Source organism: Etheostoma cragini, chromosome 7, assembly GCF_013103735.1.
Source record: "Etheostoma cragini isolate CJK2018 chromosome 7, CSU_Ecrag_1.0, whole genome shotgun sequence".
NCBI lineage: Eukaryota > Metazoa > Chordata > Actinopteri > Perciformes > Percidae > Etheostoma > Etheostoma cragini.
The window spans coordinates 21,347,437-21,367,683 of record NC_048413.1 but is presented as its reverse complement, the minus strand read 5'-3'; the positions used below and the strand labels follow the sequence as shown (position 1 = coordinate 21,367,683).

At 39.8% G+C, this 20,247-nt stretch overlaps 1 protein-coding gene across 1 annotated transcript; it reads left to right on the top strand.

Moving 5' to 3' along the window:
* Nucleotides 1–432: 432 nt before the first annotated feature.
* Nucleotides 433–18,921, top strand: gabrd (gamma-aminobutyric acid type A receptor subunit delta). The gene is made up of 9 exons (XM_034877219.1): nt 433–834; nt 9,872–9,987; nt 12,135–12,202; nt 13,305–13,525; nt 13,839–13,921; nt 14,119–14,256; nt 14,963–15,118; nt 16,549–16,760; nt 17,856–18,921. Exons 1-9 carry the CDS (start codon nt 767–769, stop codon nt 18,177–18,179), a joined length of 1,386 nt encoding a protein of 461 aa, XP_034733110.1. The 5' UTR covers nt 433–766; the 3' UTR covers nt 18,180–18,921.
* Nucleotides 18,922–20,247: the final 1,326 nt, after the last annotated feature.

The following is a 20,247-nucleotide window of genomic DNA, read 5'->3' as shown; positions in this document are numbered from 1 at the left end:
ACATGTATTTTACATACTGAGGTCATAAAAATGATTGACTAGGTCTAGGTGAAAACACTACCTGGTCTGGGGGAAGGTCTCCATGGCCTCTGGAAAAATCCAGCACTTCTGGGTGCCCATGCCCACTTGGGCATCAGCTGTTTGTCCTTTTTCCACCAGAGCGAAATACGAGATAGTAATAAGCCTACCTAATGGATGTGATTAAAATGTGTCAAACATTACATCATATCCTAAAGTTCTATGTTCGTGACATGCTTTCTAGCCGCCCCCTCCTTTCCTGACCAGATTGACGTTTAGAGGCCAAGCAACGGAGGGAATTGACAGATTAGTGAGTCTCTTTTTCTCTCCCTCTCTCTCTCTCTCTCTCTCTCTCCCTCTCTCTCTCTCTCTCTCTCTCTCTCTCTCTCTCTCTCTCTCTCTGTGTGTGTGTGTGTGTGTGTGTGTTGCTGGAGGACAGACGGCGGCGGCAGCGTTGAATCGGCTGGTTGTTGGGATCGGACCTGGAGTTTTCCTTTCCCTCGGTGCGCTCGGCTCTTGAGCGCTCCTGGACGCTGCGGCATCGGGGAAACATGATCATGGGGTCATCCTCACAGTCAGCACCATCTTCAGCAGCATCAGCACCACCACCACCACACTTTACTTTAATCTCGGCAGCGCCGGATCACGAGGAGAGCGCGCTAAAATAAAACTCTGTGGCTTTGTCGTCAATTTCCATTCCGGGAAACTTCTATTTTTGTCCTCGGTCATTTATCACAAAGCGTGCGGAATGGAGATCCCAACTTTCCTGCTGGCGAGTCTCGCTCTGCTCTTCATTGGAGGGGATCTTTTCACCTGGTGAGACCTGATTTGATTTTTACTTCTTGCAGGGGTCTTATTACTGTACTACCAAATAGTGCGGAGCGCTATAAAAAAAAAAGAAAAAGTCAATAGGTGGATAAAAAGTTGGACAAACCGTAAATTTAAAGTCTGATCATAAAAGGCGAACGCCCCCTGGTAATAAGACTTAGGCTACATTATGAGGACAGCAATACCCGGACCCCTCTATGGACGGCAGCCTACATCACGAGGCAATCAACAACCAACATCATCACTAGCTATTGCTCAGAAAAATCATTACATCATCACATTAATTAAATCTAAAATATCGCCAGTCAGTTTGGTCCTCCCTCCTCGCTGTGCATCCATCCCAAAACGGTACCTTATAATACAATGTGCAGTGCTAACAGGTAAGTACATTATGTGGCTTTAACCTCTACACCCACAACCTGAAGTCTTCTCTCTCCTCTGCTTTGCGTCTGGACACACGGACCTGATGACATTTGCGTAATGCATATTCATAGAAAGAGGTGATGATGTTTTTTTCAGGAGACGAATGCAATGTAAGGTGAGTGGGTGCACCCACCTGCAGCAGGCCTGTTCCATCAGGGTCAAATATAGATGGTGCCAAGATGCACATGGGCTAATAAAGTAGCCTACATTTAAACAGAACAGCCCTCTGCTATTTAACCAACAACACAGAAGCCCAGTTTGGAGAGTTAAAGGAATGGGGGGAAATTAACAGATGGACAGCGTGCTATCACAAATATAACACTGAACTGGCTCACAATACCTCCCGTTTACTGCACATTTTGTTAGAATTAGTCTTTAAGAATAAATCAATCGCATTCCGCTGTGTCCCTAACATTAGATGAGATTGGCAGGTAATGAAAATGATGATCCTTTTGAGCTAAAACAAAACAACAAAAAACATAAATGCAGTGCCACTTAAAGTGTTTTAACAGATTGAAATTGAATCCAACTGGGACCTCTGATTGTCAGTAATATAAGTAAGTTTTGCATACAGCTTTCTCGATTACAGAAACGGTGTGCTTTTGTCAGCTGGGTAAACCAGGTGCATCTAAACCAGATGGTGAGTTTTAGTGCTTTAAATGTAATGTTTTCAATAGAGGCCTATATCTTCTATGTACAGTCAAAATGCCCTCACGCTCTGGTCCATTAGCTTTCACAAGCATCTAATTCTTAGGATAACCAGCATCCACTGCTGAGCTCCAATTTCCCCAAAGCCCATATTCTGGCAGGTGCTTCCACTGAAAAGGGCAAAGGGTAAAGCTACTTAAGCTTTGGGGGAAATATGGGCTGATCATTTCTAGTGTCCTTCTTGGCTGTCCACCAGTAGAGGGAGTAATAGCTATTGTAATTGGGTTTTCCTGCCTCGAGTCACTGCTCTTATTATTATTTTGTTCTCAGTACAATGCAGTGTAGGCGTTTTCTTGCACCTCATTATGTGTCAGCTCTCTCTTTCTCTCCCATCCTCACACACACAAACCATGCACGCACGCACACACACTGTGCTGTTTTGGCTTTGGTGGTTGAAAGTTGCAAACGGCTTCCTTCCCTCGCTCCCCACTCTGAACGACAGAATTACTCTAGTTCTCTTTTTAGCTCCTCGTTTATCAATTTCACAATAGTTGCTAAGCCAACATAGGCCGCGGCACCTTTGGTATGGCGCACATTTCACAGCTTTCTTTCCAGCTGAAGTGTCACTTACCCTTCGCTTCACCAAACACAAGCTGCATCTAATTGTTGGTTCTGCAGCAGAGACAATAATGAGTATAAAATACTGTAGCCTAGTAGAGGACAGCACCCCCTCAAACAGAATATCATTGGTTGTCTCAACCTCAGTGGGTAAGAGCGAAAGTAGTTTGTAATAAGGATGGTGATCAAATCCATCAAAAGAACAAAACCCACAATGTAGCCAAAGTCCTTTGTGCCCTCATTGTTGTCCAAATACTATTCCTACACTTTAAGAAACAAATCTGTAAAACAACACAAAAAGTTCTGGCAGCTCTTTACCTGGACTTTCTACCGTAATTAAAAAACAGAATTTTCCAGTTAAATAACTGTGTCAATGGTTAAAAAAAAACATAACACTTTCTGTTATATTGTAAATGAACAGAAATATACCTGTGGATCATGTACAAGGGACAATTTCTTTTAAAATTTACAGTCATACAACTGTTAATTTACAGATATTTCTTAGAGTGTATCAACACAAGCCTGATGCTTTGAATCATCATCATCATTTTGGCCACAGACACAATGTCAGTGAGCATAGTGAGTTACATGAATTTTTCAGGACAAGGGATAAGTTCAAGATTGGGAGCATTTACATTTTATATTTTAAGTTTACGGCCTAATTTGATCCTATAGTGTGTTACTCTGCACTTGCTTTTTGATTATTACAGATATTAAAGCAAAATGATCATCTTAAAAAATAAGATAAACTGTCTTTACATAAATTATGAACAGGTAAGTAAGTGGTTTTGAAGAGTTTTTTTTCTTCTGTCTCAGCATTGACTGTCTCTCATTTAGAATAAGTCTTGACTTGGACTCAAATGTTTTTGGCCTCTGGATATTATATTGTTATCTTGATATGAGACTAGATATCATCTTTGATTTTGGATAATGTAATATCGTAATATGACATAAGTGTTTTACGAGCTGCATTACAGTACAGAAGTTACATATGTCATTTTCTGAACCTACCAGACTGTTACAGCTGTTCTATCTATCGAGACTGTCTAAATATTTTGGGAAGGCAGCAATTGTCAATTCCACAATATCTTTGCAATATCGATATTGGTAGGCACCAGTGGGCTTGGGGCTGAGACTAATGCATTGCTAGTTTTAGTCTCGGTCTGAAATCACTCATTTACTCTTTCACTTCTCCTTTCATATCAGAAACTCAATAGTTTACTGTAGCTTATACAGTGAATTAAGATTTCAGACACTAACTGACAGGTGTAATGTTGCACGACTGTCATTTTCAAATCTATAAAATGTGAAACATTGCATTGTGGGATTGTTAGCATAAAATAGTGTACGCATGCTAATTTTTTCGTTTTATTTCAGGAAATTTCTGAGTGCATCACTTTAACACCAATTCTGACACTCAAATAACATGGACAGTGCTAATATAGTGTATGATATTGTAAATAGTAGTCCAGCCATTCATCTTCGGATGGATGGATGGACTTGTCATTTTGGACAAATAATAGGATTTGTTTCCAGAAAATATAGAATAACATCAGCTTTATCCTTCAATGCCAATGGAGGTTTGTCACTGCAGACAGTTTGATTTGTTTGGCAGGAAAGAACAGGTTTAACTCATGATAGTAATGATTGCTCTGTTCCATTTAGGTGTAATTTATGTAAATGTTATAAACTGCATCTGTGAATGTCCTGCTATAACATGTCAAAATGCTGTGAAAAAGGCCTGTAGGTAACATAAATCGTGCTTTTCCAAATAAATAGTGTCATCTGCACCTGCAGCCATCTCCTGTGCCTTGGCCGGGTGGAAAGCAACAAACTTAAAATGAAAATGACAAGTGGCTGGCAAGTGTCAGCTACATCTTTGTTATTAAATGTCGCCACGGTAACATGTGATCTTGTGAAGTGCTGTCCAAAATCCCATTTATACCTATTTGAGCCCATGTGTCCTTACACACTCACTCACTGAGCACCTGGGATCAATTAGGTCTGTGAGTCTTTAGTCCTTAGTCCTTAGTCCTCAGGGCTCACTCTGTGATTGGGCCAGTAAATAGAACGGCTGCATGTCTTTTTGGGAGCCTTTTACCACCAAGCGGCAGTAAATTGTACGGTCATATGTTTCGTTTTGGGAGTCTTTGGAAATCTATCTATAAAGTTGTTTAGGTATGTATGTGTGTTCATAGGAAGAGGGTTCTGAATTCTGGCTTGGGCCCTTCTGTGTGGACTTTGCATGTTCTCGCTGTGTCAGCGTGGGTTTTCTGTGGGTTTTCTGGCTCCGTCCCACAGTCCAAAGACTTGCAGGTTAGGTTAATTGCTGACTCTAATTTGCTAAAGTGGAGCGTGAATGGTTATCAGTCTCTATGTTTCCTCGACACTTCGTAAAAAGTGCAGGCACCTGGCAGGTGATTGGATGAACCCTTTCTCTATCATGTCCACTGTGGTTGATGCAACTGCTGTCACACACACCTAAACCACGCCCATAGCTGCCAGTAGCTCTTTACTGGATGCTGATTAAGTTGTAAGCTTGTAGTTCAGACAGAAATGCATTATTTGAATCCTAAAAAGTAGATTTTCCACTAGTCTATATCCATGCTGTCCATTTCCGGGATTGCCCTGTTGCCGCCGAAAATTCCCCCGGATTTCCCTCTTTACGACCAGATGTCCAGTACCTTCCACTTTCTTTGTATTGGAATTTTAAACTCCAGTCGGTTAATGACATCTAATCCTTAGATCACTGCAAGGTAAATCAAGACAGCTAGGTAGACTATCTGTCCAATCTGGGTTTTCGGTTGCACGACTAAAACAACTTTTGAACGTACACTTTCCACCAAAACAAGTTCCTTCCTGATGCTTGATCCTTGCAGCGGCAGTGGTGCTTTACGGCGCCCAAAAAGATTTCATTTGATTTAAAGAAATGCCAATAAACCAGAGCAAGTTTTTAGCCCATCCTGGAATTCTGTGTGGACTAGCTAGACCCTCCTCCACAGCGCTGTACAGGAAGGTCTGGCAAAGCGGGACTAATTTTTGTGTGATATGTGATCCTGCCAATTCTCGTATTATCTCATGATATTGCGAGAATCCAGCTGCCGTGGAAGGTAAGGGCATTCCAACCTCTTGCCCAAAGTCAGCTGGGACACCCGCGCGACCCCTGTAAAGGATAAACTGTTACTGATAATTAATTGATGGATGGATGAGTGAATGATTGAGGTAACAGTGGTTTGTTGTGGCCTGCACCTGGATAACATTAGAAGTGATTCTATATATGGGGCATATTTAATAAAAATTTCCATTTAATCAATGATTACAAACTAGCCGTCACAAAAACAAGTGAGGTGGGGTAGTATTCTATGGTCGGTGGTTGGTTATTGGAGCTCTCCGCAAAATATGATACAATAATAAATTACAAATCTATTATGCGTGTGGACGAGATAGGATGCATACACAGTGCACAGAGAGTTGGAGGATTGGGGGTCAGTTGGAGCTATGCATGTGAGCTGTAGTTGTTGAATGCTAACAATTGCATCATGTTTTACCATCCAATCCAATAGTAGATACTATTGCATCTTACAACATGGACGGAAAAGCTCAGTGGTATGTTTTAGCTTTTCAGTAAGACAGGCAGAGTAGTTTGGACTGTAGACATTTTGTTTACATGTGGACACCAGAGATATGTACATACTTATTTTATAAAAGCTGTTTTCCAAACGTGGACATAATGTTTAGCAAGATGTGGCAGTAAGATATGATGCAGCAGGATTTATTCCCACCATTTCATGACATTTCGGTTCTGTCACACTTGTCCTTAAACCTGCACTCAAGTGACACTATACTCCTAACCAATCTGTGTAAGAGGCTGAGTCAGCGGATAAATCCCTCCTGTCCAGAGAGTACATTTTCCAATAACACAGTGATCTGATCATGTTCCTCAGGCTGCATGAACTGGCTCTTTCAGCCTGACTCTGCTTTTGCAGCAGGGTGAGGTGTTGCACAACATTTCAGTGCTTCCACTTAATGCCTCTTACTCAATTAGAGGTGACGCACCAAATGTAAACAGCAAATAGAAACACATCACACCAATTATTCTGTTGTTCAATTGGGATGATTGCTCACAAGCATTCAAATTCTGATTATCAAATACATGTTAATTCATTTGTTAAGTTGGGAAAAGAACTCTCTTAAAAAACCCTCAAAGCAAATCAAATCTGCATAGTGGACACGTGCAGAACTATTTTTGGACTTTGATAGTACATATAGTATATTTGTAAAATATGTTAAATGTAGAAATTCACGATTCATTCATGGATTTTAACACATTAATAAACATTTAACAAAAATATGTCACTGCTTGCACTCATATTTAAACAACATATTTAAATGAAGAATCTGGGAAAGTGTAGAGAAAGTAATTTAGTCAATAAATTGATCTGTTTGCTGAATGCAAACGTATAGAGTATAACTGTCAATAATGATAACACGCACACCCACACACACGCATGTATACACATGAACGCCGTCATAGAAATGGAGCAGTTGCTTGCAGATATGCGCTACTTATTTGTGTTTTATTATGATTTATCCAACTAGAATTTGCAATGCTTCTTATCTCACATTGATGCCAATGAAACAAATTAAACAGTGAGTTTTAGAGTGAGGAACAGTGGACTGGCAGTCTGGCCGTGCTCAGGTAACTAGCGGTGTCAGTATATTAAACTAATTAGGCTTGTTAGTGCATGCTTGCACATTGCGTTCCCAAAAAGACGCCATCAATTTGAGAGAGGGTGCTGCTCTTTGTCTTTCCTCTCCTCTGTCTCCTCTCCCAATCTGTTTAATGTTAGCTCATAAACAGATGGGTGCAGATCCAGGCATCGAGAGAGACATTTTGTGAAAGGGAAATACAGAAGAAAGAGAAGCGTCTGGAAATAGGCTACACAGTCTCGGCTGTAGAGTGGTGCAAATGTTTAGTGAAGCTTGACAGAGAGTAATGAAACACCCAACCCCTCCCATGTCCTCTAACAGTATACAGCATTATTTACTTCCCCTTGGAGAGATATTTTACCAGTAAACCAGTTAAAATGAATATGCAGAAACAATAAAAAATCATACTGTCCCTATGTATATTTATATACTGCATGTCCCTAGCAGACACACAGAATCTCTTTCCTCCATACGAGGAGGCCTGTTTGACCTTGGTGTGTTAACGTATTTCTTGAAAGAAAAGCTCTTCATTTCCATATTTAGAAAGTACCAATTAGTGAAGAAATCCAGGAGTCACACAGTGATTAATTAATTCACTCGGTGCTCCCATTTATGTCACACATGACAGTGATTGCAAGGCAAAAAATACATCTGCCACTACGAAATGAATTCACGGGAGAAATGTTAATGACATGGCAAAAAACTGTTTCTTACTTACTTACTTAACTTTTTCTTTTACTATTTGTGTAGCTAAGCAGATAATACTTTCATGCTGTTTTGCTGTGGAGGTCAGTTTTCCATGTAACTGTGCGCTTTGCTCTCTAAGTCGACTTTCTTCAACTGTCAGCCTTTTTTCAAAAGTCACTGAATGGCTTTTTACTGTCGGTCAGTCATTACGCCTTTGATCAAGCCCTGATATGGTCAATGTCCCTGTCAATGTCAACACCAGCCATTGTGACTCTGAATGTCAGTGAAACCTTTAACTTATTAGATGTATTTATCGCACGTTAGTCAGCTCTTTCAACTTTGGATGGCAGTTTTGCCTCTAAAACCTGATTCTGTACTACAGCATGTATATGAAAATATGAAAGGCTGAAGCTCTGCCTGTATTGAATGATAGCATAGCTCTGTCTGTATTGTATGGTAGCATTTCTCTGTCTGTATTAAAGGATAGCATGGTGTGTCTAATGATGGTGCAACTGAACTGACTCAAATACACAAAGGTCCAAACTGTGCTGTGTTTCTGCATAGTTTCTGCATGGCATCTGTTTACAGGCTCTGTTTTAGAATGCAAAACTGCCACCTGGTGGTATCGGAGCTTTGCTGCTCCTGTAAAATCCTACATTCAGGCAGATTCTGTCAGTATAGGCGTTGGGCCCTCAAGCACTCCGTGAGAGCTCCAGGGGCCTCAGGGGTGTCCTTTTCCTCAGGGCTGTCCTTTCTTTGGTCAAATAGTTTTAATTTAACTATTATTCTCCTCTCGAGAGGTTAGAGGAATGGGAGAAAAGGACTGCTTGAATCAAGGTGTCATGGTGCCAAACTACAGACAGCATTTCATTAGATGTGTTTGGGGGCACATCCGCTAAATGTACTTGCTATGACTTAAAGATATATAAAAGCACATTACTAAGTATAATTTATTAAATAAATAACAAATTATCAATAAAAACAGGACAAAAATAATTTTAAAAAGCCTTAAATCTGTTTTTATTCTTGTAAATTTAAGTCAAAATACTTAGATTATTTGGACTAGGGTATGTATCAGCATATGAAAATATTTATGTATCAATTTGTTCTTATTTTTCCAAAATAACCTATATGACTTCTAACTTTACATTTCATAATTTGTCTGATACACAATTTTTAACAATAATCCCAAAAACAATATTATTATTATTACCAAAAAAATTATGTTGTGTTTGAACAATCACACAATACACATTTGTTATCACCTGTTTTAAGGAGACATCTGCAAATAAAAACATGATTAAATAGTTGGTATTAACATGGTTTGTAGTTTGTAGTAGTAGTGCAGGCAATGCCTTTGCCATCCTAGGGAAAAGAAATATTGCTTCTGGGATATCAGAGCTTCATTTTTGTGTATTGGGAGGAAGTGAAGATGGGTTGTCCATCTTTATATATTGTCTATGTAAGCAACTAGCCGGGATACATATTTCCTTCAGGAGTAGATGTATTCAAGAACCGAGGTAAAAGTAAAGTGAATATTAGACTTACATTTGTCAAGAGGACAGACACACTACTCCAATTAAATACTAATGTTGCTCTGTGTCTGCTAGATGTGCAGCTTGGGAACTACTGTACTTACTAACAAGTTTGCCCTAACAACTTTAAAAGGTGACAATATCTAATTATTGTGTTTACAGCTGGTTCTGCCGCCCCCAAGTGGCAAAATACAACATACAAAAATCAAGCATCAAACTTGATGACTCAGGGTTATTACAGTGACTTCTAATGCTTTTTCTTTCAACAGTTAACATTGTCTTTCATCTATGTTTGCCGTGTCTGTTACTGACTGTATCTGAGGCTCTGCCAAGTTTTCCTGTGGACACATGGTGTCGCTGGACGACCGCTAAAGGCTGCTGTGTTTGATGTTTTTCTCCTTTAGGGCCATGCTGAGTGACATTGGGGACTATGTAGGTACAGACATTCAAATATCCTGGTTACCTAATCTGGATGAGTTAATGAAGGGCTATGCAAGAAATTTTCGCCCTGGGATAGGAGGTGAGTATGAGATCTACTGCTCGTGGCGTTGGGTTGCATTTCACCCCCTCACATTTACAGCCATCCTTAGCATTACCCACCCCAGGTTACAGCAACATGAACATTCACACTTCATTTTCCAATTCCATTATTCAAAGGTGTCTTTTTTTTTTTCTTGTACGACATTAGAACACACCTTGATTCACTGTGTGTAAATTCCTGCTTTGGACTCAAGTGAGTCTTTACTTAAGGACACACACAACCATTTAGGTGAAGAGAAGCTATCAAGGAGAAGAGGGAAATGGGTGGTGCAAACAATGAGCACCGCTCTAGAGACTCTGCTAAGAATGGCTGCAAGATGTGAAACATCCAATGACCACAGCGATAGATTTCTCAATCTCACAGCTTAACTCAGTTGAGCAGAGGTGAAAATGTGGAGCAGGAGTACTGCTACCACCACACACACTCCTTTGTGCACCACACGCCTACACAGACCCTCATAACACAGCATCTTGTGGTGACTTCATTCCTATTGATGTAACATTACGATACACTGGAAATAAAAGCTCAAAGGGAGGGCTGTTTGTGACCACTGAGGAATCATGTGTGTTATTGGGAGTAATTCCTTTCATCCAACTCATATCCCATAGCCTTTTAGTATGGAGTTACAGTATGTTTGTGTCATTAAGCAATCAAATAAATATCAAACTTCCACAAACTTTAAAAAAAAGATTCACAGATCTTTAGCATTTTGAAAATGAGGTAATATTCACAAATATGACTTCTGAGAATCCACATGACTGAACTGATGCACAAATGCACAAACATAATTTCAAACCAACTATTTTAGATGTGAAAGTACAAACAATGTATGTGAATCTATTTTTTATAGATTCACAAAAAAAAAAAATCCCAAATTGTACACAATTTGATGTCTTTAAATGGAACACCATATTTGTGGAACAAACCATTTGTTTGTACGTTACAAAAAGGATTTCTGAATGACATTGTATTTTGGAAAACATGTTTACATTCTATTCATTTACATTACATTTTATTCATTTTGAAGATGCTTTTGTCCAAAGTGACTGTTAAATTAAATTGTATGCCTCCCCAACAAACAGCTAAGATAGTGCTCAGTGCTGCAGTGCTAAGAATAAAATAAAATAAAAGAGCTATGGGGCCTGAAAGAGCTTGATGGACTGCAAGTAAAAAAAGAAAAGAAAAAAGAAATCTTCACTTTTGAGCTCTCTTGGCTAAAATATTTATCAGTGCTTGGATAGCACTTAACATATCTGTAAATCTTATTGTATCTGTGTAATATTCATGCTATTTATTTACATAGGTTTTATGATACAAAATAGTCCACCATTAACATTATAGTATTGTTATGGACTTTTTAATGCATCAATTTCTATTTTAATATTCGTAAATACAGATTAGTATGTAGTGAATATATTACAATTTATTATTAAACTGTACAGAACCACTGGGGGATACTGTACAGAACCTGCTTGATACTGGATCAGATGTTTGCCCTTTAAACTGGCCCCTGCTGACTTTGACATACAATAGGCATGCCATTGTAAATCACCTCACACTATACATCCAGTGGATGGTAAATAGATTAGGATATTCTAGAAAATGTGATGGGAAGGTGTTGAATGGTGGGGAATGGTAATGAATGATTCCTTAATGTTCAGTATAAATAGCCTTTCTGTTCTGCATCAGTGAGCTCCCCTGTAGTTTCTGCCCTCTAGCATCCGATCACAGAGGCACACTCCATGCTAATCATATGGCAAACTGTTGAGTGAAAATGCTATACAGTGTGTGTCTGTGTGTTTGTGTTTGTGTGTGTGTGTGTGTGTGTGAACATTGGCAGAAGCTCACTCTGTGCGAGTCCACAAAAGCCCAGTGCTGTTTATGAATGCCCACAGTGTGATGTGCCACTTAGCATGGTTAAACTGGATAATGCTTAATCTCTATGCACTGTAGGAGTGTTTGAGATGTTGGAGGATGGTAGGTGGGAGGGAAACAGATGGGTGATGGACTGAGGATGGATGGGAGGGACTGATGGGTTTAGAATGAGCAGAGAAGGAACGTGTGTGTGTGTGTGTGTGTGAGTTTAGGAGCAGGTTTGCTTTCTTTTGTCACTTCTCCTCCCGCAGGTCCACCTGTTAACGTGGCCATGGCTATTGAAGTGGCCAGCATTGACCACATCTCTGAAGCCAACATGGTAAAGTTTATCGTCACTTTCTGCTTCCTTTTACACTTAGATTTTCTATCATCCCTCAACTTCACTATTGCAGCAAAGATCAAAGATTTGCTATTTGCATAATCCTGAATTATCCCACTTGAGGGTTTGAAAGTACTATGTGTGAATATGTGTGACACATTGGCTGAGTTGTTGTTGATAATTTGATGCTTTCAGGGATTTTGTACGGTAAGAACCAAATCTACTGGGAAGATGCACTGTATCCATGTGGCCCTGGGTCTTTTCCAAAGAAATAAATATTTCCCTCGCTTCAACAGTTCAAACTACAAATTAGCATTCCAAAAAAGGCTCGGCAAACGCTATATGAAATGGATAGAAATGCCATGATGGTGCCCTGGGATGTGTTCCTATGTCTCTGTGTGTTGTTTGTAGAATTTGTGAATGTTATGTTTACATCTTTTCTGAATATAAAAATAAAAATAAAAATTGGATCACAAAAAAAGAAATGCCATGATGATCACTGTTCATAGCAGTTATGAAGCATGTTACCATATTGATGTTAACGACTCTGAAATCGCTGGAGTATATCTGACAGCATCTGTTTGATCTTAGATGTTGACTAATCTAGATCAAATCAACATTGCAGCAGTAGCAAATTTCAGGGTCCTTATGGGCAAAACCCTTTAATGATGTCTCTCCTTCTAAGTTCAAGTTGTATGATTTAAGATGTGAAAAAATAAATTAAAATTATTTTTAAATATGATGAAAAATACCTAAATTAATTATAGCAAAACAAATACATTATTGGATTCAAAACATGCTGATCTACTTTATATATTTTAGATTTCAGTCCTTCTACTTCGGAGTAGTACTGCTCATATCTAAGTCTTCATGTGTTTGTATTTAATTCTATAATAACACTTCAATCTATTCTATACTAAACCACACACATTAGCATTGCTTTTGTTCTTTTAAAAATAAATCTTAATACAAAGAGAGTTTTAGAAAAAAGAAATCCAAATACTGTAACGTTAAAAGTGTTTTATGTCAGTAAAATTCGTTTACCCAATGCCTGTGACACAGCCTTTATGTTTGTGTCTGTGTGTTTATACGTTTCTGGCAGGATTACACCATGACCGTGTTCTTGCGGCAGAGCTGGCGCGACGACCGCCTGTCCTTCAATCACACCAACAAGACTCTGGGATTGGACAGTCGATTCGTGGACAAGTTGTGGCTGCCCGACACCTTCATCGTCAATGCCAAATCTGCTTGGTTCCACGATGTCACTGTGGAGAACAAGCTGATCCGCCTGCAGCCCAATGGAGTCATTCTATACAGCAGCCGGTATGAGCAAACAGATTATTGTCTTCATTAGTCACACAACACGTACACGGACACTTGGGGCCCCTGATTGAACCTTCATATCTGACAAGTTGGGAGTAAGAACGGGTTGCTTTTATTCTTTCCTTTTTTTATCTGCAGCTGACCCAGCTCTCAGCTTACAATAGAAAAGGCTTGTCTTACTGAAGAGATACCACATCTTAATGGGTGGAACCATCTGAATGTGAACCAGAATGTTTTACTAAAACTTGTCAGTTGAGTTGTTCAGAGCATGGTGTACATCAAGTTTTGATTAACTGGGCTGTTTTGTTCCTAGAATCACTTCGACGGTTGCGTGTGACATGGACCTGACCAAGTATCCAATGGATGAACAAGAGTGTATGCTGGACCTGGAAAGCTGTAAGTTTGGATTTACAAAACGTCTTTTACTATTCCATCACACATTTATTTCCTCTCGACGTGTTAATGCCAAGGTAAAGATACACCAAGGAAAGGTTACAATGTTACCAGCTTTCTCCATTACGACTACTAACCTCAAATAACTGCTCTTTGTCAGTTTGATAAAAAGTCTTGTTGTCATCTGTTTTTTATTTTAGATGGTTACTCCTCAGAGGACATTGTTTACCACTGGTCGGAGAGTCAGAGACACATCCACGGCCTGGACAAACTGGAGCTCTCCCAGTTCACCATCACAGACTATCGCTTTGTCACTGAGATGATGAACTTCAAATCTGGTGAGCGTCTATCTTGTTCTCCGGTTTTTCTTGTTGTCAAGGTGAGTTCTAGTTTGAAAGGCCTTTGCAGGATCAGACCTTTAGGGGGGGGGGGGCTCAGCCCCTAATGAGAATGTGACACGGCTACACTGCCTTGCAAAAATGTTAACCCCTCTTTGCTAAATCTGTATTTTCACTGGATTACAATAAACATAATTGACCAAAACTATGTTTCTGTTAACCCTTTCCTTGACTGGGTTATAGGTGACATCGGCGACGTCGACACAGGATATGAAGCCCGTTGAACCTGTGATGTTTGTTCTCTGGCACTAACAGACAAATTCGCAAAATCCTAACTTGAAGCACCCAAATTTATTTCAGATTATTTATTTTTTTAAAGATTATTTTTTGGGCATTTTAGACTTCTATTTCCACAGAACAGATGAAGACATGAAAGGGGATAGGGGGGAAATGACTTGCACCTAAGGGCCACAGGTCGGAGTCGAACCCACGGTCGATACATCGAGGAGTAAACTTGCTGTTGGGAAAATGTAGTTTGAAATACTTCATTATGTCTCACGTCTTGAAGCTTTGCCCCCAGGGCCACACTTGAGCAGATAGACATTCTCTAATAACAGTGTCTGTGAAGTACAATTGAATATTTTCATAATAGCTAATTAACTTCTCCAGTAATGCAATTAAACAATGTCTGTTCTGTGCTTTCCAGCGGGACGATTTCCAAGGCTCAGCCTTCGCTTTGAGCTGAGACGTAATCGAGGTGTCTACATCATCCAGTCGTACATGCCTTCAATACTACTGGTTGCCATGTCCTGGGTGTCCTTTTGGATCAGCCAAACAGCTGTCCCTGCTCGTGTATCTTTAGGTTGGTATTAGTTTAATTATTATATATGTAGTAAGTGTGTTTTAAGTTTTAAAAGGTGGAACTTAAATCAAAGGTGTTCATTCATGTTATGTTGTATTTTGGTAAGATGGCACAGCTTGCTAAGGCAGTTATTTAGAGATTAAGTCTAAAGTCCTAAGAAGATGAATGAAACAAATCACACCAGACCATTCTGACCATTTCACTATTCTTAGAGCTTCACCAGTGGTGGGACTACAATTGTAGTCAAAGTGCTTGCTGGTTTTGGCATTGGAATAAAGTTAGTCTTGCTTTGCGAGACCTTCCTCCACAGCGCTGTGGAGGAGAGTCTTGCTAGTCCACAAAACATTCTGGTATGGTAGAAAAAACATGCTCTGTTTTATTGGCATTTATTTAAATCAATCACAATCATCTTGGGCGTCGCTAAGCACCGTGCAGAGCCATGGTGCTGCCATGGAAAGAAACTTATTTTGGTGAAACGTGTACGTTCAAAAATTGTTTTAGTCTTGCAACGGAGATTGGACTCAGATTGGACAGATAGTCTAGATAGCTGTGTGGATTTACCCTGCAGAGATCTAAGGAGCAGTTAACCATAATCCTCAGAAATCGATCAGAGTTTAAAAAGCCAACACAAAGAAAGTGGAAGGTACCGGACATCTGGCTGAAAAGAGTGAATTCTGGCAGAATTTCCAGCGGCAACAAGCAATCCTGGAAGTGGAACTTCGTGGATATAGACTAGAGGAAAATCAAAATGCTTTATACCTTTGTTTTCAATGGCAATCTCGAAGTTAGATAATGAGAGATCTTGTGCTGACTCTTTGTCCTGAAGGTGGCGCTAGAGCAACGTTTATTAACTGTCTCTGGTGGAAAATGTTCCTCCTCTAAAGAGCACAATATCCTCAATAATGACATGGCAAAATGGCCATTAAATATTGATATTTGATGTGCAGAAGTTGAAATGGGCTTGAAATCTGGCCAAATATTGAGATTTATTGCTTAAAGGTGCGCTATGGATCCCGCATGGTCACTTCTGTTGACATTCCCAGTAAATTTCAAAGTAAGCGGAGCAAGCTCGCCCATCCCCCCAATAATTCCGTAAATCATGACTAACTGACACTAATAAAATCGAAAATAGATAAAATCTAAATAAGGATATTGGTGATGATGATAATGATGAGCAACGCTATAGTCAGTTAGGGGCTTCAGACTTTGTTACCTTGTCAAGAACAAAATGTAGAAGGATATGTTTAGATTAATATTGGCGGACAATATATTAAAGACAATATATTGGCAACAGCCTGTGTTGTCTGTTAATGAGACCTCAATGCATTCTCGTGGCTCTGTGCAGCTGTACTTGTGTGCACAGTGGTGCCGGCATCACTAAAAACCCATAGAAATGTAATCTGTACTTCGTGCCTGTGTTTTTTCCACAGGGATCACGACTGTTCTCACCATGACCACGCTGATGGTAAGCGCCCGCTCCTCCTTGCCTCGAGCGTCAGCCATCAAGGCGTTAGACGTCTACTTCTGGATCTGTTACGTGTTTGTGTTTGCCGCACTCATTGAGTACGCCTTCGCTCACTACAACGCTGACTACCGACTCAAAGAAAAGGCCAAGGTGAAGGCCAACAAGCTCAGCTCTGAGGTGAGGAAATCATTCCCATCATGTACTCCCATCAGCAGTAAGAGCTACAGGGGGAGTGATAAGCAGGCCTTTTGAACATAGACCCCGGCCGGGCTTCAAACTTCGCTGTTGACAAGCGTCCATCCCACTGACCTTCAGCTAGATCTAATCTAATGAATCTCCACAGAGTATAATGGGAAAATAGAAGATTTCCCTCTAGGAAGTAATAGTTGCCTTGCTCTTAATATACATCTTACTGAAGTCTACCTTAAGAACAGTGTATGATAACTGGATGATATTTTTTTGTAAATTGAGCATTCAAATAAAATAAAATTAGTATTAAGCAAAACTGGTTATAGGCAGACAACCCAAGTAAAAACAAGACAAACACATGAAAAGATCAGTGAAGTGAGTGACAATGAATATTAAAGTGGTGTGATTGAAAATGTGCATTGTTGATTGTGGGTAAAACTACAATGACTTTAAAATGTACCAATGTTTCAACAACATCTAATGTTATGTTTTCCTTAATAAATCAAAACTCAAGGACATCCTAATCTGCTGTGTTTGCAGTTCTGGACTGTTGAATGTGTCACCATCGAAATATCTTAATTGGCCGGAGCTAAATGTTTTTCTTGCTAAAAAGCTTGTAGTTACAAATGCCATCTTTAGATTAAAAAAATGTACAAACAAAAAGTACCAAGTACTTTTATGATAAAGTAAAATGAGTGAAGAGTGCTTAGTGATCTAGTAAAAAATGTAATGCAAGTGTTACACTGTAACATACTATATAAATAAAGCTTTACTTACTGGTTCTTACTTACTTACTTGTATTGGGATTTTAAAGGAGAAAAATAGTGGAAGATATAATATTAAAACTGCAAAACATGCCATTTAAAAAAAAATTATTACTCCTTCTCATTCTGTCTTTTGATATTTAGCAGATTTCTCAATTTGCTCTGGATTCCACACAACTACAGGGTGGCAGATAGGCTGATAGACTTCTGCCTGACTTGTCAAATATGTGATGCCGAATGACTCAAAACTGCACTCTAGCATGTAAAGCCTCAGAAAGTGCTTACACGCTTCTCTCTCTCTCTCTCTGTCTCCCTATAGTCCATTGTGAAGAACGGCAAACAGGCTATGGTTCTGTTCTCCCTGTCGGTCACTGGCATGAACCAGGGTGTAACGATTTCCAACCGCCAGGGTCGTCCCCAGCGCTCCAGCAGCGAAATCCCTGGGGAGGGCGGCAGCGAGGAGGCTGAGCCGAGGAGGAGAAGGTCCAGGCAGACTGAAGAGAGCACGGAGGAGAAGAAGTGCTGTTCCAAGTGCGTCTGCAAGCCCATTGATGCTGACACCATCGACATCTACGCCAGGGCCGTGTTCCCTTTCACTTTTGCTGTGGTGAACGTGATTTACTGGGTGGCGTACACCATGTGAAGAGGAGGCAGCAGGTCTGAGCAAATAGCCGCCATCCAGGGCTGTATATAAGAAACTGCTGGAGTTGTGCCACTTCAATGCTGGCAGACTGGTGCAGCTGAAATATACTACAGGCCTCAATAAAAATAAATAAAAAAAAACTTCAGAAGAAGTGAAATGGTATGGCTTGTGAATATGGAAATATGGTAAATAATGGAAGTAGTTTTGAGTTTTAAAGGTGTTAACAGGATTTCACATATTTAAATACAAATACAGAAATGTGCTGTATAAAGGCAAAGGACTGTGTTGCCTGTTGGACAGTCACATATGCAGTGAATCCAGTTTAGCCAACAATCCAGATTTCCACATCATCCTGTCATATGAACTCAGCACAGGACACTACAAAATATCCTGCTTGAACACCTGCTGTACTGACCCAAAGCTCACGTCTTGCAAACACAAATAAGCATAGCCGAACCATCTCAAAGCAAGAATCTGGAGTGAACCGCCTGTTATCACAAAAAGCAAAAGCACCACCCAAACTAGAGGATAACAAGATGAGGTGTACTACTATTCTGCATGGCTGCATATCTCACTCGCCCTCTTCCCGTGCCATCGCCACCCCCTCTCTTCCTCTCCCTCTTTTAGTCCTACACCCATTTTTTTTTTAAATTCATTTTTCGTTCAGGGCTCCGTCTGCCGTGTCCTATCTCCTTCTGCCAGTTCTGCCTGTTTCCTCACCAATAAAGAACTTCCTCCACTACCTGCGTGTGTCACTCTCTTCTGGCTTCAAATGGTCACTTAAACCTAAACTCCAAATGGTTGTTGGATGTGATTGAAAGAAAAGAAAGGCTGAAATCCGTCTGGCAGAGGCACATTTCTCAATGCAAAAACTAGTAGCCGCAGTATTATTTCACCAAGAATGCTTAAAACAAAGCCTTAATTTGAGGGATTATGAATAATTGATTTGTATGTCCAATTGACATAGACCAAGAGTTGGAATCCATGAATAATTACAGACTCTTGCCTGTCCTTTGTCTTAGAAATTGATTTCAAGAAATCTAGGGATGAGAACCACTGCTTCCCAGTTAAAGAATGACCTAGTTTTCTTATTAGATTCAACTCCACAGCATAGGCTCCACGATAATTGCAGCACTCTCAGGTCTTAATTTGATATTTTAGGTTAACGTAAATATTGTTAGAAAGGTAATAAGAAAATTAAAGCAACTAAAACTATGGGTATTATGCTTTTTTAAAGGACCTTATCTATAATAGGGCTAATGTTTTTTCTGAGAGGGGCACCATAACAAAGCCAAAATACTGATAAAATGTTTACTAAATGTTACGGTTACTTATCAGAATAGAATTTCATGAACATAGACTTAGATCCTGACCTGACAATGGGACTGTAGAAAAGGTCAGGGGCTCATCACAAAAGTAGGATTCCTCCTCTGTGTAATAGATATTACACGATATAAAGGTCTGATTAAATCAGTTAGCAGTCCATGTCAATTTGCCCCAAATAGCCATTGTATTAAACATATATGCATTAGCTGCAGCTTTACACACCAACCATGTTTGTGGAGTGTGTTGTGTTGATATGATAGCTTAGACAATCTGATCTTAAAAGGCTTTTCTGTTCCGTTTTTTTCCGACTCTGCTTTATTTCTTGTCTCCGTATGTCATACGTTGGAGTCATAAAGCTTTAAGATGAAATGGGTTTTTTTTTTGCTCAAGTTGAATCATTCTCAGCTCTCACTGACATGCCTTTGCCTCAATGCACACCGCACTGAACAAATACTGGTCTGTTCTGATCTTGGCATTGACTTTATATGCAATCATGCTACATCTAAAATCAAATGCATGCATTCTGAACACACCATAAAGCTGCAATAGTCAACATATTTTATATTCATGCCGTTGTTAGCAAACAAAGCTCTGATTAACTCTGGAAAATACTTTACAATACCAGGCCAGCACCAAGCAGCAGACATACAGTAGCTGGTGACTATTGCTGGCAAACTATTGATGCATACATTACTGATACATTTGTGCTCCTGCAGATGGTTTCACCACAGGAATGGTGAGT